The sequence below is a fragment of the Apteryx mantelli genome, chromosome Z, assembly GCF_036417845.1.
Source record: "Apteryx mantelli isolate bAptMan1 chromosome Z, bAptMan1.hap1, whole genome shotgun sequence".
Taxonomy (NCBI): domain Eukaryota; kingdom Metazoa; phylum Chordata; class Aves; order Apterygiformes; family Apterygidae; genus Apteryx; species Apteryx mantelli.
In genome coordinates, this window is record NC_090020.1 from 16,919,493 (window position 1) to 16,936,134 (window position 16,642).

General features: G+C 35.5%; 1 protein-coding gene across 1 annotated transcript in view; it reads right to left on the minus strand.

Annotated features, from left to right (window-relative positions):
- Positions 1-242: 242 nt before the first annotated feature.
- The window catches only part of UGCG (UDP-glucose ceramide glucosyltransferase), a 28,973-nt gene continuing 12,573 nt past the window's right edge, over positions 243-16,642 (minus strand). The window contains exons 2-9 of the mRNA XM_067316043.1: positions 10,739-10,880; positions 9,704-9,806; positions 8,665-8,766; positions 8,144-8,256; positions 5,389-5,567; positions 4,883-4,969; positions 4,257-4,446; positions 243-2,852 (exon numbers count right to left, since the gene is read on the minus strand). Coding sequence (XP_067172144.1) covers positions 2,682-2,852; positions 4,257-4,446; positions 4,883-4,969; positions 5,389-5,567; positions 8,144-8,256; positions 8,665-8,766; positions 9,704-9,806; positions 10,739-10,880 — 1,087 coding nt within the window. The 3' untranslated portion in view covers positions 243-2,681. The remainder of the gene's footprint in view (positions 2,853-4,256; positions 4,447-4,882; positions 4,970-5,388; positions 5,568-8,143; positions 8,257-8,664; positions 8,767-9,703; positions 9,807-10,738; positions 10,881-16,642) is intronic.

Genomic DNA, 16,642 nt, shown 5'->3' on the forward strand with positions numbered 1-16,642 from the left:
AAACAAAGCAGATGGTTAGAAGTAAGAATAAACTGTTCCAGCTCAACCCTACATGTTTTATGGGGAAGATACATCTACAATCTTAATGTAGACTGATTAGTTATAATAGACAGGGAACCATCAAGCTTTTGGTACACTGAAGTTTTGGTTTTTTTAATCCCTAAGCATAGCTTAAAGTAAGATTTAGGCATATGTGAGTTTAAGTAATTTCAGCAAAAAAAATCCAAAGCAGATTGTCCAGGTATGAAGAACCCAAAAGGCACATCCATTTATTGCAATTAAGGGTTAATTGTTTCAGAACTGCCATACACACTTAAATCCCAAATCTCTCATGTTACAGTCACTGAGCAATAGGCAGGAAAAAAATTATATTCCAAACACCAATTGTATTCAAAGTTTATTTTTAAACAAAAAAAACAAGACAATGATTGTTAAATAAATGTGGTGTATTTGACATCTGTAGATCAACACAACTTTTTTAAAATCAGCCATTTTTAAACTTCTAGGAGTTCTGTTGCAGCACTTTCTACATTTGACAGTGTTGATTTCCATTTCATAATCAACTGAAAAATAGCAAAATCAAGCTATTTGCTTATGTGATAACTCAGTTTCTTCGCCAAAGATGACTCTACTAATGCAAAAGCACTTATTAACACAACAATTACTCTTACCTACATTTTTTTGTAAATAAAGTCTGTTCAGCCTTTTTTGGTTTTGTTTCACTGCCTGCATAGAAATCAGCATAAAGCTAAGTTGCAAGCTAAGCTTCACTTCAGCAGCGCAATGAATGTCAAACTTCATGAAACAAATGAAGATACAAACACTGTCAGCAAAATTCAACTATGTAGAACCAATATCAAAAAGAGTGTTTTAGTGGGTCACAACTAGACTAGCTTTCAATGTGCAACTTTTCTCAGGACTTTCTTCCCGATTCATATGAAAAGAATGCAGCATGCATCAAAAAGCCTTTGTTCATTTAGAAATTCCCATTAAAAATAAAGTTCAGTGATATCATAAGGCAAAAAATATTAAGGTGGATGAAGTATTTTGGCCCAGAGTATCTTATGACATGTACATACACACTTGTGTGTAGCATATGACAGTTAAGGGATTGGCTCAGTAAGGTAGACGTGTCCATTTTTATAAATACATATCATTATTGCTAATATGCTACACATTATGCTTTGACACAGAAGTGCTGTCCAACTTTTAAAGCTGCCATGTTGACATTGTCAGCCTTGCAATTAGCAGCTCATGTTCACGGTGACAATATGCTACTCCACTCTGAAGAAAAGGAAAGCAGCATAAATACAGTCATGAAAACAAAAGGCTTATGCAACATCCCCCTCTAACTTTTCTGTGTTTTTTTCATTAAAAAAAAAGTTCAAACAAAACAAGTCCAGTTCACCACAAACTAAGAAGTCTCACAAAGAGGTTGGAAAGCAAGCTACAAGGAGCAGAGGGGAAAAAAACACGGCATGCATTATAATCTAGTTCTTTTAGTCATACCACTGGAATACAAAGATCCAATTTAAAGGCTAGACTAACAGTAGAAGGCAAAAAGCCAAGAGTAGACTTAGTTTGATATTTAAATTAAGATTACAATTTTAATCAGTAACAGCAAACTCATCTGGCCCTTTAATATATTCACAATATCTACTGCAATTGAATACTTATTGGTGACTAGTATAGGTATATATGTTCACTTAAAAAAGTTATTAAATACCTGCATCATGAAATTACATTCTTAAGACATTGTGTAAGAAAATAGCTCATGTGTGAAATGTTTCTGAAATGTATTTCTGCTCCCCTCCCACCCCCTACTGTGCCCCACACAAACACTCACACACCTCCTATCAAAACACTCACTCACAGGAAAAACAAAAACACCCCTTAAAAAGAGGATGGGAATAGTGAAGGGGACCAGCTAGTCTAATTACACCACAGTGCTTAACAAGGTTCAAGACAGAACCAGATTGGAGTTGGCCAAAAGATGCCTTCAACACATGCCTAATGAATGATTACTTCCAGCTCATCCTATCAAACTCAGTCCACTTTTGGTTTATTGCAATGACACAAAAATATTTCATATATACATATAAACACAAAACTCCAGCTTTAGTTTAGCTTTTGTTTTTGCAAAGTCTATTTACCTTTCCATTCATTTTGTTCTGCAGCAACTACAAGAGGTAGGCATAAAGCATTCGAGAGCTTCTTTCCCAAAGTCCTGTTATAAGCTCAATCTTGGGGGATATTAACAGAAATCAGTTGTACTTTTTTCTGTGATTTTACTAGGTGCAGCCTTGTGCAATCCAGCTGGACAATAGCTATTTGACCCCGGATTTGCTAGACTAGCACACCATGGAGTAAGAAGCTGTTCATATCCAGAAGGATATTGTTTAAGAGTTTGCTGCAGAGCATCCATATGGAAAATGGATGCTGGGACCAGTTCTATTTCCTTTTGTACATAGGAGCAAGGTACCATTTGGCCAAGACTACAGATGTATTTTTCACAGATGCAAGTGCCATGCAAAAATAAATTAAAGAACAGATACCAAAACATACAAGTAATAAAACTGTTGAAGGTAGATTTTCTTAAAAGCATTTATATAAACAATTTATAATACTTTTCCTTCCCGCCCCCCCTTCTCTTTTTGACATTCACAGTTACAAAGCTGTGGCTATACATCAAGGATTTCTTCTGCAGTGCCTCCACAACGTAATCTGTAGCGTCCAGTCCTCCAGCTAATAGTGGGGTCCCACAAAGCAGACAGGAAGATATAAATTGTCATGGATTCTCTGATGAACCAAGCTACTGCATAATCAAGTTTTGAAAAACATAAAGCACCACCCTGGGAATATAAAAACAAACATTTAAGCATACTAATTATCCCACTGTAATTTAAAACATTTGTATTATGCATGTCTTTCCTAAAGTCTATCATACAGCTTTTACATTATCAAGAGCATATGTTCCTTTTTATAGGCCAAAAACATTTTCCTGTTTAAGATAAGATCCCACACATTAGAACAAGGGCAGTATAGAAGAATGACCTGGAGGATTTGAAACCTCATCAATACATAGAGGCTAGCTCAAAGAAAAGTAACAATATAATTTCACTTTTTTCTTTTTGAAAGTTTGGAAAACAAAAACACCCAAAAAAGCTGTCTTTAAACAGACACTAGACTTTTGCCACAGACCCTGAAACGGCAGTATCTAGACAGGAGATCAGACTATTGCACATTCCTAGAGGAGTAAAATTTAAATAAACAAGACTTTGGCCTGTTGCATAGGAAAAAAAATAAAACTAAGCACAAAACAGCATATAGCTTCTCTGTATTTTTTGTTCAGAGAATTTTATGCCACATGCAGAGCTGGAACTGAAGAGGGTACAGAAGAGCAGGCACAAAGCTCTTATTCTAGTACTGTAGTGCTCCTCCATGTACGTGCTGCACATGGTGAAAGAATAATTCAGAAGAGTTGACTGTTAGACTGTCTGCAAGAGTCCTACAGAATTAAGATAAGAACTCACTCTTTTTCCAGTAAGCGTTAAAGAATATTTTTCAGCATGACAAGATTTGATAAATTTGAATTCACAGATAACTATAGATCAAATTTGGATGGAATGTGGTCAGAGCAGAAAAGTCTGAAGAACTCCTACAACTTTAGAAGAGCAAATGCTGTTCTGATTTATGTGATATTTCTCCATAATCAGTTTTGTTAACGCCTCATTCCTTCTAGTGATAGGAAGATTTTAATTTTAAGAATAGACTAAAACTCTTCTGCAACTCCATTTTTCAATATCAGAATATGGCAAAAAAGTATGTAAGTATATAAAAACCTCAGGTCTCATAAGACAAGACACTAACTGATAAAAACAAAAAAGCCCCCAAAAAAACAAGAAAAACAATATCTACACACTAAATCCCCTCAAAGCTGCTATTCTTGTATTTAAAAAAAAGTGAATTTTTCCTGTCCTAGAAAGAGAGAGAAAAGCATGTAACCAAACTTTTGAAGTGTATGTAGAAGCAGGTGCCTACAGAGAACAAAATTACAACTGAGCACTGCTATTCCCCTTTCATGTTGTTGTTTATAACTGAAGTCAGAAGGAGGGCAGAAGTGACAGGATTTGACCTCTTACTTTCTTGATCATGCCAAAAGTAGTATTTCATTACGGTAAGCAAGGCTTAGTTTTTTGCTGAAGTAGTTGTCACTAATATCATTTGGAACTTCAAAAGAAAGTGGTGCTACATACCTGAACACCTTTTAGTTGAATGTAGTCAAATATAAACCATGCCAAACAGTGACACATGAAAAATACCATTATATCCCATCTGAACACATGATGAGCTGCCCATCCAATAACTAGACTGGCAACAAAGCACTCTGAGATTGGCTCACAAATTATTGTGGCAGGCAACATATTAATTCGCAGCTTGGCCCACCTAGGGGGAAGGGAAAAAAAAAAAATCAGTTTTGACTATATACTACTCTATATCCTGCTCCCAGACTTCATCAGGTGACAAGCCACCAGGGTCTGGTTGAGAACATGTTAATTTAGTCTCTCATTTAATTACATCTCCAAATAATATACTGTAAAAATTCTTTCAAACATATTGCACATAAAAAAATGAAACACTTGGCATTAAAAGGTATTAAGTAACACACTAACTGCTCATACATCAGTCCTAAAAGCTAGTGCTGCTCTCCCAAAAGAGAGGAAAGGTACATCAAGATGTCCATTGCAACTTCAGCATTCTAGACACTAGACCAAAGATAGCTTTGGAAAGGTTCTCTCTCTCTCTCTCATAGTTAAGGAGTTATCCACACTGGAAGCAGGCGATAGGAGGGTAGGGGAGAAAGTAAAGATTAAAAATTTACCTGATCATTCTGGACTGAAACTGAGAAATGGAATATGAACCAGAGTTTTGCATTGCAACTTGTGTGGCCATTGCAAATTTCCAGCCCCTGAAAATGAATGCACAAAGTAAGTATCCTCCAAATAAGAGATGCACAGATCCATTTTCAGTACAAATATTTCATGATATTATTATACTGTGGAAATTTTTGAAGCCTATGTGCCATACTATTACAATGGATACAAGCAACAAATTTAAAATATTTTATCAAGTCTTTGTTGGAGAACAGCAAATACCACTGTATTTGCTCAGCTCTTAGAAACTTCTTTTCTAAAAAAACTGACAGTGATATATTCTTTGAGAAATAATTAAGCCATATCAGTAGAACACAGCATGTCAGAAGCCTGTTTGTTGAATACTTGAAATTTAACTGAATGCTTATTTATAGTATATATTATATTTAAGAAATTTTTAAAATCAGATTAAAATTGTACTTAAAGAAAAAAGCTTACTGCAGAGTCATCTTACCGGTCAGCTATTGCTTTGGCCATGAAATAATCTTCAGCAATATACTGTGCAAAAGCTATCAGTCCTCCAGCTTGGTCCAAAACATCTTTTCTCATCAAACACGACATTCCTGTTACACATTTGAAGCCAGTTAAATTGGCTGAAATATATGACCTTGGATGCGAAGTTCCAAAATAAACCTGCAGAAAAAAGATAATAGATAGGGCTTTTAAAACTCTACAGATATTTATGCAAGTACTATTCCACTTGCAGCTTTTTATAAATATTTCTCCAAAAAGGTTTGACAAAAGAAAAAATACCATACATCTGGCCAATTATGATGGTATACTTGGAAAGACTTTCAAAACCAAACCATTTTTTTATTGGCTGCCCTGTTAACTTTGAATCTTTCTCCCACAATGCAGCAATTCTTGTAAGAACATTTTCATTCTGGAAGACAACTTGAACTATTTTAAAATGTTTCCCCTAGGCCAAAGTGGGGAAAGTGAGCAATTCTGCTATTGCACAGAATTCAGCACATTGTTCACTTTTACATTAAAGATAACAACAATCCATCGCTATGGCTTAGTAATTGATCAACTCAGTGATAATGAGGGAGAGTACATGGTTCAAAAATTCAAAGGACCCCATAAATAATTTTTAAAAGGGTTCCTCTATTTGGACGTTTTTCATGAAACAATGAATTAAATGATCACAGAACACAATGAAGTGCCAAAAGCAAGCACAAGATAGAGGGGGTTTTTTTGTTTGTTTGTTTTAAAGTTTCGTCCTCATTGAGAATGATGTATTTATTTAAACAAAACGCAAAAATCTATTAGTCAATTTATCATAAATAAAACATCTGACTCAAAATGGCCAGTTCTGTAGTGCCTGTCTCACTTAGATCTATTGCTACCTGTACTTACACAAATACACACACACAGCACTAAACACACATTCCAGAACTTTGCAACAAGTGCACATGTACAAGAATTTACAAGTTTCTGAACAGCCAGTTGCTCAGTCTAAACCTTTCAATGAGTGTACTTTTGCCAGTTAAGAGAAACAAGTAGTCAGAAGACAACATTACTGGTTATACTGAGTACTTGTCCTAAAAAATATATTCCATAATCTTATGAAAAAATTTGACATGTTAGACATGTCTTGAAGTCTAATAGAGATGCTAGCTGTGATTTCAGAAATTCATAAACTGACTGTATGTTGAATGTGCAAATTAAATTACCATAGTTAATTTGGTTTCTAATTTTTAATTAATTGAGGTTGTTCTCAGGAAGCTAAAACCTATAGTATTAAAAATCTTTTAGAGTAACTCAGTCACTAGGATTTACAGGTTGTTTGATGATAGCTAAAACAGACATGCTATCTCTTTCCTCTTACGTGCAGTTCAGCATTCACTGTTCTGTGTAGCCAAAGATAAAACTTAGACAATGAGTAAGTCCTGTCACAATATTTAACAATTAAGACAAGGCATATCCTATAGAAGGACAGTTGGGCTTGAGGGCTAGAGACTTTCACTACCATTATTCCTACACATGGTCTTTGCACTACTTTTACTAAACTGCTTATTTACTGAAGAAAAGGCATACTGATCTTGCACTGGATCTTGAAGCAAAAGCTGTTGCAGGAATAGAGAAGCAGGAGTGGTAATTCTATTTAACAAGTAACAGTATTAATTACTTTGTTGTATAGCTCCTTGCTTTCTGTTACATGAGAAATTAGTTCAGACTTTCTGCTTCACAAAAATCACACAAGAAGTCATCTTTCCTTACTGAATTTCATTGCACTTCCACCTCTTATATTTCTGCTTTTGACACACATTAGTTAGCCTTAGGGCAAAAATGCCTTACTCATACTGGCTTAGAATAAAAGATACTGGGATGAAGTTACATGCCTTGAGACATGAGGAACAATACAAGAAAACTCAACCCCTTCGATCTACAAAACAGAGAACTCAGCAATGACGAAGAGGGGAAAGAATGGGACAGACAACATGAAGAGTGATAAGATGTTCGACATGAATCAACTGTTCACCTTCTCTTTCAAGACAAGTGTCAAGAGACACAAAACAGCACTATAGAAAAGCTAAGTTCACAATTAAAAAGGAGGTGGTTCATCTTGCAACAGATAGTATGTCTATGGAACTTTTTGCCATAAAATGTGCTAAGTGTTCAAAGTCTATATGGGCTCAAGGAAAAAAAATAAAATGGAAAAGTTGATGCAAGAAATCTACTATGGATTTGTAAATACACACATCTACATCCAACTCAGGAAGTTTCTCAGCTGAAAAAGGCACAAAGCTCAGAGGGTATCATGGGGAAAACAGCACATAACCTTGCCTACATCTCACTCTTCTCAGAGGCTCTGCTTATAACCCCTGCTGGTGATACTGTGCGAACTAGACTTTGGTCTGACATATCATGGTCATTTCTATGTTCCCATTCAGAAGTCAAAACAGAATTTTGACTTTAAGTGATAAAATAGTTCTTTAGTTTTAATAAACTTTATGATAAAATCCATCATTTTTATCCTATATTTTTTATTGTTCATATTAAATCATACATAGTGAATCAACATTTAGAATGCTTTGGTAGAATTTATAAAACAGAGTACTTCAGAGCATCTAAAACTATGCTAGATAGTTTCAAATGTGATTGCATCTGAAAGTGAATGAAACATTTCTTCACACAAAAGATGCACCATACAATTTTTAGTCAGAAATATATTGCAAAGAAAATCCAGACAACATTGCATTTACCTGTTCAAGGGTAGCAGCAAAACCCTGCCTGTCTGCAACATAGGGTAGCCCATGGACTAAGCCTACTTTCTCAGTCATCTGATTGGCCATATCTGTCAGTGTGTCTGGCGTTACTAAGTGACAAATGAAAAAAATGTCAGAATGGTTTAATGAACTGTCATTAGTAAAAAGCTACTGTACAAAGATACTGAGATTCATGTTCTATTACTAATATCAGGACAACATTTTAGTGTACAATATGTTGAGGCATCAAAGTTTCAGTAAAATGATAATGATGATTAACAGGCAATTCAGTCAACGATATGTACAGTAAAAACAGTCTGAACATTTTTTAAGCGAGTTTAACACCTTTAATTAGAGGTTAAACATTTTTAAATAATTTAAGATTTTTGGCCTTCATTTCTATTTCCATTCTCAGTCAAAACAATCAACAAAAACTACCTGTCTGCAGCAGTAAGAAGATAGTGAATTCTTACTTTAGAAGCAAACATAACAGTCAGAATATTACTGCACACACCCACCTCTGATTCCACTATCACAAATCCATATGAGATCATATTTAGCAACTTCATATCCAGGCATTAGGTTGTTAATCTTGGGATTGATGCCAACTTTCTTACCACCTAAAAATTAGAAATATCATACACAGGTAATGCATGGTGTTTTTTTTTTTTTTAAGAATCCAGAGACTCCATATTCCAAATATTCAGTTATATTAACTAAACAATAGCTTACCTTTCAATTCTAAAAGTCCATCTACTATTAAGAATAGAACTTAAATACCAAATATTCATTCACCTTTATATTTCAGATCTTACTATAATGATACAAAGACTTTAAAAGGAAAAAAATTAGTGTTTCTTCAAAGAGGTAGAGTATGAAGGTTAACGTAATTAAAAGGGGAGTGGAGCTATAAAGGTAGTTACCACATTCTGCAAGGTAAGTATTCTCTACCTCTATATGTTAGGACTACTGATTATGCATATGACTATTATACCCTAGGGTAATTTTAGGGACCAAAGGAAAAGAAAAGGAGCAAGATAAAGACAGACACACCCTTTTGACTGCCAGATATCATTCAGTTTATTTCAGGTCGGGGGGGGGGGGGGGGGAAGGGAAGGAGAGGTTCTGGTCATGAAGTATTCCCTCTCCCTTCTCTAACGAAAAGGGAACATGAAGAAATAGCCCTTCAGCCTCTAAGTTGAGGAAAGAAGGATTGCTGTAGCAGATCAAGCTCAAACAGAGTTAGAGCTCCAAGTCACTTCCTGCATACTTAGCTCAGTGCAAAGACATGATCTAATTCAAATTGCTGTATACCAGACTTAAAAGGAAAAAGTCACTTTTTTGCCTAAGTTATTCTTCCTAGTTTTTTTTTTAAACTGATGTCACAGATACCAAATACAAACTCACTTTCTTTACCCCACTCTCTAATAGATGATTAAGCTACAGACCAACATCTGGAGAACAAGACAGCTGCTCATTTTAAAATATTGCACATATAATTGAAGGACTCTCTAATAATTTCTAATAAGAACCCCACCATGGAGTTACACAACTTACCTATGAACAGTCTAGCATCAACATTTGGGTATTTGCCAAGGAGCTTTTTGCATACATCAATAGCTGGATCATCATGATCTTGTACGCAGAGTAGTACTTCATACTAGTAAAAAAAAAGTGTATATTAAGCTTTCCAAAATGCCCCCAAAATAATTATAAAAAAGCTAACCAGCTTTGATAAGTTTTTTTTGCATCCTACCTATTTAGGAATGAGTTTAAAGCACTCAGTCACAATACACAATGGAACCTCACTGTACAGCTTACATATGCCTTTGACCTTTTATAACTGAAGTGGCAGTGCCAGAACCAGTTTTGAGAAGAATGGGGAGGAGAAAGTTCTGTGTCAAGTTTTAAAACTAAAGACTTTTGAAGGAAAAGTTATCATCCTTTTTTAAATCCACAATAGCACTCTAAGTGGTGAGTGATGCAGCAAGCATTTGCAGATTTCTCCTTTAAGTTGTAAGCTTCTTAGAGCATGAAAAGCATCTGACACTTATCACGTATGTTAAAGTCAAATAGTGCTCAAGAGCAAGTATAAGCTTTTACTGACTATTTATTTTCCAACACTGACAAGTGGCTTTGGGACTACACTACAGATCAACAACTGGTGAAGTGCACAGAATCATCAGCAAGTTCTTTATTGGAAAAGCAGTCAGCAAGAACTATCAGTAAGTTTTAGGTTATCAGTAAAAGTTATTTTTTAGGCAATCTGTTATGGAGAGGTATTAAATTGGAGGAGGGTGTCTGGCCTCATCATTAAATGAACTTCAAAAATATAAGCATTTCATAATGCTATCAAAAAGAGATAATACTGGAATAATAAAATCTTAGTGAAGCGCAGAGTATGCTTTGCCCAGTAGTCTTGGTCATGTCCCTTTATACTCAGCTTTTGGAAAAAGAATGTTTGGAACATGTAACTATGTATTCACTGTGAAATGAAGAAAAATTCACTGTACAATCAAGTTCAGCAGTTCTAGCCCAGGTCACCAATATGACTTGGGGGGAGGGGAGAAAAAAAATCTTATAAGTACTTACTTTGGGATAATCCAGTTCAAAGAAGGTTTCTAAGTTGTTTATCAGATTAGGATCCACACCTTTTAATGGCTTTAGAAGTGAAACACCAGGAAGTTTGCTATATGGCTGTTTGTCTGTTGCTTTCTTATTGAGATGAAGGCGTCTGCAAGGAGAAACAGCATATACCATACAACAAAGAGAAAGCACACTGTTTTTGAATATGCTATTCAAAAAGTAACAAAGCTTAGAAGTTTTAAAATTGCTGCAGAAGTTTTAGTTTTGTAGAAAAAGAGCTGACATCTGATATGTCAGAGGATGTCTAAAACACCATAGCACTGTGTATAGCTAGGTCAGTTAAATTCAGCCTTCATTCAAGATAGAATAATTAGCCAGTAAAAAATTGACAAGTCACTTTGAAGCTCATAATTGTATGGCACTAGTCTGTTTGCAGGATATTTGTTATTTCTTTTCTCCTGCTTCCATTATCTCATCACTTACAAGAAGCGTTATGAGAAAAAGGAGGGGGCCTGCCTACAGCAGAAGTACATTTGAAGTTACTTTTAGACCTTAAAAGCAAAAAAGTGTCCGATTTAAGCGATGACCGAAGCATATCAAAATAAGAAGCTAACAAAACTGAAGTGTGATGATTATCATTTTGTATCAAATAATTGTACTAAACAATTGAGGAATTCTACAACAGAAACATCACCACTGATGAGACATTTCTTGTGAAAAAAATCACTACAATATTTTTTTCAATTAAACAGTGACAACATCTTAGTCTAAATTACAGGGTATTTCTCAGACTAATTTACAAATTCATATTTTAAGATGCTTAGCACTTTAAAGAACAAGATTTTCACTTTTTTCAAACTACCCACAAGAGATGAGTTTTTTACCTCCTTCCTCCATAAAGGGCTGAAAATCATAGCTAATATTGCAATAGGATAACCAGAAAGAGCAATTGTTTGTAAACATGGGAGGGAGAAAGGTCAGGTTCAATTTCTACATTAAGTTATGCAAAAATACAGTGATCCAGATGCTCAGAGAAAAAATATTAGTAAGATCAACAGTTAACAACACTGAGGATGAAGATCAACAGGCTATAGTATACAAAGCCTAAAAACTTAGGCAGCATGCTGGATCAGAAGCATGGGCAAACAGTACAATTCCAAACAGCCACTAATATTTCACCAATGAATAGACAAAGTAAATATAAGATCTTGTCACATCTGAATATTCATTTCTATACTCCTTCTGGTTGACTTAAAAAGGCAAAATTAAATTCTGAAAGCTTTGTGTGCCAGTATATAATCAAATTTTAATAAATTAAATATACATGATCTGAAAAAAGTATTTCCTGAAACTTAACATTTGTAAATAATTAGGATATCATTAAGAGTTCTGTTATACTGTTACTGTACACTGTACTTTTCTAAAAACATGCACAATATTCAGATCAAAAGAGTATTTTTATAGCAGGATGTATCTTAACAGTATCAATTCCTAAATCAGAATTTTTGTACTTAAAAATTTACAAGATGCTGTTTCAAAAAAGACCCCAAGATACCAATAGTGCAGTTGTCCATGGAATGTGCTTCAACCTAGTTAGATGATATTAAAAAGTAAATAAAAATAAAAAGTCAGACTCCTAGGGAGCAAACTCCTGAAGAATGTATCTGATTAGCAGCTCAGTAGCTATGCTTAAAGAGATCTAGTCAGAGAATACAAGAGTCCAGTACTTCCCCAGAATTCTTTTGCCTGGAACAGGACAGTGACATCACCCTCATATGTATTTTCTCATGCATCTCTTTTAAAGCAGGTTTGCAGCTGGACACCAGGGGCATAATGTTGTTGCAGAGAATAAACAATGGCTGACTAAAGAAAAAAGGATGAAGTTAGAGGATTATGTCCTCCTACTGTCATTGATTCCAACCTTGGGCATTGCAAAGGCAAACCAAAATAGTCTTGCTGAGCAAAGAACAGCCAAGGGTCAGTCAGACCAAAATAAGAAAGGTAACAGTTCAGAGAGCTACCATGGACAGAAAGATTTCTTTAACAATTTTCACAGAACCATAGCAGCAAGTAAGGGCTTTAGGGCCAACAAAAGGGAGGCTCTCCACAACACAACTTCAGGAGAACAGGAGGAGCAAAAGAGACATAAAACAAGAACAAAAAAGCTCTCCAATTATAATGGAATAAATCAATGCCTGCAGCATAGTTTGATGCACTGGGGTGAAAGACTTTAAAAACAGGAAACAAGAAAAGCAAATGGCAGAGTAAATGCATTTATGGAGAAAGGCAAGGAGAGAAGAAAGGATACAGAAAGATTTGGAACAGGATTGTGATAAAGTATAAGCAACAAATGGTGGAACTGCAGAATGTCATATTACAAACCATGCTCACACGTAGGATTATGCAACCAATTATGTAAGGAAAAGCCTACACATAGTATAAAGTAAAAGAAACCTTTAAAATTCTGCAAATGAGCATTATCAGGGCCTGTTCAGCTATGAAGCACCATAGACAGAGTTTTGACAGAATATAATTCAGTATAGATACGTCCATCTCTAATATGCTGTCTTAAAATAAGATCTCAGTTCACATTCTATTCATAACACCACACAAAAGTGGCAACCTGCCATCCTGAAAGCACTATAGTATTGTGATACTAGAGTAAGAATTTCCATGCCAGTTGTTGCAATACCCTATTAGGCTCAATAGGGCATAAGAAAAACTAAGAGTAAATCTATCATCTTATGCTTAGGACGCCTATTTGCAAAGTGGCATAACCTGAACAAGAATAAAAAAGTTACACTTGACAACCTAGTAACACCACAGAAACAGACTAATCATTATGAGAAACAAATTGCAATGGTCAATTAAAGGCTAGCATTTAAAATGGACGTTAAAATATTAAGTTTAACAACATTAACATTGTTAATGTAGATATAATCTAAATGAAGTTCTGTATGTTACAGAATACATACAGAATATGTACAAGTTTTAAAGTCTCTTGGTTTTGAAATGCTATTAAAATTAGAATGTAACTTGCTTTCCTTTAACAAATATTTATTCACTAGTCTTAGTTTTCTTTCCTTCAGAAACCTAGCACAAAGTCTACAAAGTAAAGGTAAGATGAAGTACTAAACATTTTTGGGCATGAACTTATGGTGGTTTAGGTCTCAACTAGTTTAGCAAGTAATAAGCTCAAGATCATGTATGACAGTTCAAAATGATAAAAGTAACAATCTCTTCACAAAGTTGGTATATCATATACAGTATTGCAATTATTTTGCATTGAAATCAGCCCAACAGCAGTCCAGCTATTCAGATGCATTTCCTTAATGGAATTTTTCTACCTCTGCCTAATGCAGTAAGCTGCAGAAGAGCACTACAATGCCAAGGAATAAAGAAGAACTTTGAGCTCTGAAATAGATGCTGGTAGAGCACTAAGGACACTCACATCCTGCATGCAAAAATGTAAGACCAGTAGTTAGGGTATCTATGTGTACTTTCACACTTACATATACGTTAAATGGACAAGCCTGAAATTCTTAGGTAGTGAAGCTGTGAAATTCCTTCAAAACACACTGCTGCTGGTGTATGTAGGTAGGGAAAGAGAGAAGCAGCAGAATGTCATGAAGGTGTCATGATAGTTCAACTATCTACATTATGTAAGAAGCACCTGCAAAGTTTGCTCAGACAATCCCTTAACAAGATAATAATTAACCCATAGAAGCAACTGTAATACAGATTTCTTCTTTTAGCAGATAAAAAAGTTTGAAAGGCAAAATTCAGGCTATTGAATAATCACCGTCCAGCATACTACCTGATGAATCCTTACTGACTTGTACCAATTAAAACAGAAGGGGTTTTTTGTTTGTTTTGTTTTGTTTTTAAAGGCTAAGACTACATTCACTCTCCACCAGTTTAAAGGGTAAGGGTTGGAGGGGACTGGGGAGAGTACTCTAAAAAAGTACTAAAAGTTTGTTACAGTAGATAGACTACTGGGTCTCTCAGCTGGAATAGTAATATAAGCCTTTTAAAAGTAGCTTTAAAAAAACCCAACACTTTTCACTCACCAATTTCAACCTTCCCTCAGCAGCCATTTTATCTATTTATTTTAAGAATCCTCTTATTACTGGCTGATAAGTAACTCTGGTCAGAGATTTGCAACAGATATTTCAGTATTACAAACCAACATAAACTTAAGTTCTGGGAAGCACTGAAGACATCAGTCCTTGAATATATCTCAGGCTGTGGATCCACAGACAGTCGAGCTAAGCTAATGGATCACCACTTTTGATAGGGGTCGTTTTCTGCCCCCAGAGAGTTTTTAATGTTAGTGAGCTGAATCATCTCACAGAGGGGTTCGGCAAGTGCCAGATCTGCTATGGAGCAATGGAAAAAGAGGTCTTTGTTTGGAGTGGGAGAAACAAGAGTTAAGATAGTCCTCCTTCTTCAGGAGCAGAAAGGTAAGAGATGAGCTCACCATATCTTCCTAACATAAGACACATTTAAGAAGTAAAGATATTTCCAAATGTAGGTACCTTTATGCACAGAAGAAACACTGAAATTTGCTAGAGGTACAACACACTGGCCAACACAAAAAACAGGGAAGACTAGGAAAGTCCAGAAGAAATAGTACAGACTACCCTTAAGCTTCTGCAGGAGTTTACAGCATCCTTGCTTTACAAAGACTAGAGTTAGTCCAGTTAAAACCCTACGACATCAATGTAATTGTATAAAAACAGTTCCATACTGGAAGACAAGGATAGCTATCAAATAAGTTTCAATATCTCACAGTAGTGACTTTATAAACGGTCTATCTGACCATTTTTCAGCAAAGTATCTAATAAACACTGTATCTTACTCCATTTAATTTCGGGATCAACAGTGATTCAAGACAGTAGTCAGCTCGCCAGCTACAAGGATGGAAGGGAAGGGGTTTGCATATTTGAATAGCCTTTGTCATAGCACTATTCTATACCAAAAGGAAGCAGAACACACTTGGGCATAGAGGCAGAGAGAAGGAAGACAGACAACTCTGCAAGAACATAATTAAACCTGAACAACACACTAATAAGTATTTCTTATTTCTCACACTGCTCAATCCAGCTTGTAAATAAAAGAATTCTGTAAGTGCATTAAGAGGTCTATGACACTATTTTTCCTTTCTAAGGACCTCCTAGACTTCAGATGAATTTGAAAATTACCAAACAAGTTACCAAACAAAAACTAAAACCACCAGTGGCAACATGTCTCTCAGCAAGTGGCCAGAATTCTTTGTAAAGCAAGAAGTAACCACCTTGATCTTGTTCCCCCACTATTTCTTCCTCCCCAGAGCGAAATCTTATAATACAACTGAATCATTTTAACCATAGGCTACTGCAGAGAGACACTCCCTCCCTTTCCTCTTCTCATCTTCCAGGATATTGCTGTGCTTATCTTACAGTGGTACTGACACTTGTCTGATCCCACAGTGATCTAGTTGAGACAAACCACGATAAAACTATTATTCTATTTGTAATGTTAGTATTTTGCCAGTTTAACTCAGTAGGTATACAGTTTGAAAGGCTGTGGTGAGATGATTAGGCAGCTTGACTAACACCACTCTCTTGCTTGCACCAGATTCAGTGATCATAAAGACATGCAGTAGGTCAGTCCACCCACTGATCTAGCAGTTATAAAATTGAGGTCCAACAGAATGGAGGAACAGAAATGCACAGCTGGGGACAAGTGAAAGATGACTTTAAGGTACAGCACTAATATCACTTTTGGTATGACAGTAATTACAAATAAAAGTAGTGTCATTTGGCCTTGATGCAATGCTCAGGAGCAGTGGTAAGTAGACAAGTATGAAAGAAAGAAGCACTGGATAAGATTCAGGTGCCCACTTCGTAGTACAGAGTTGTCATGGCT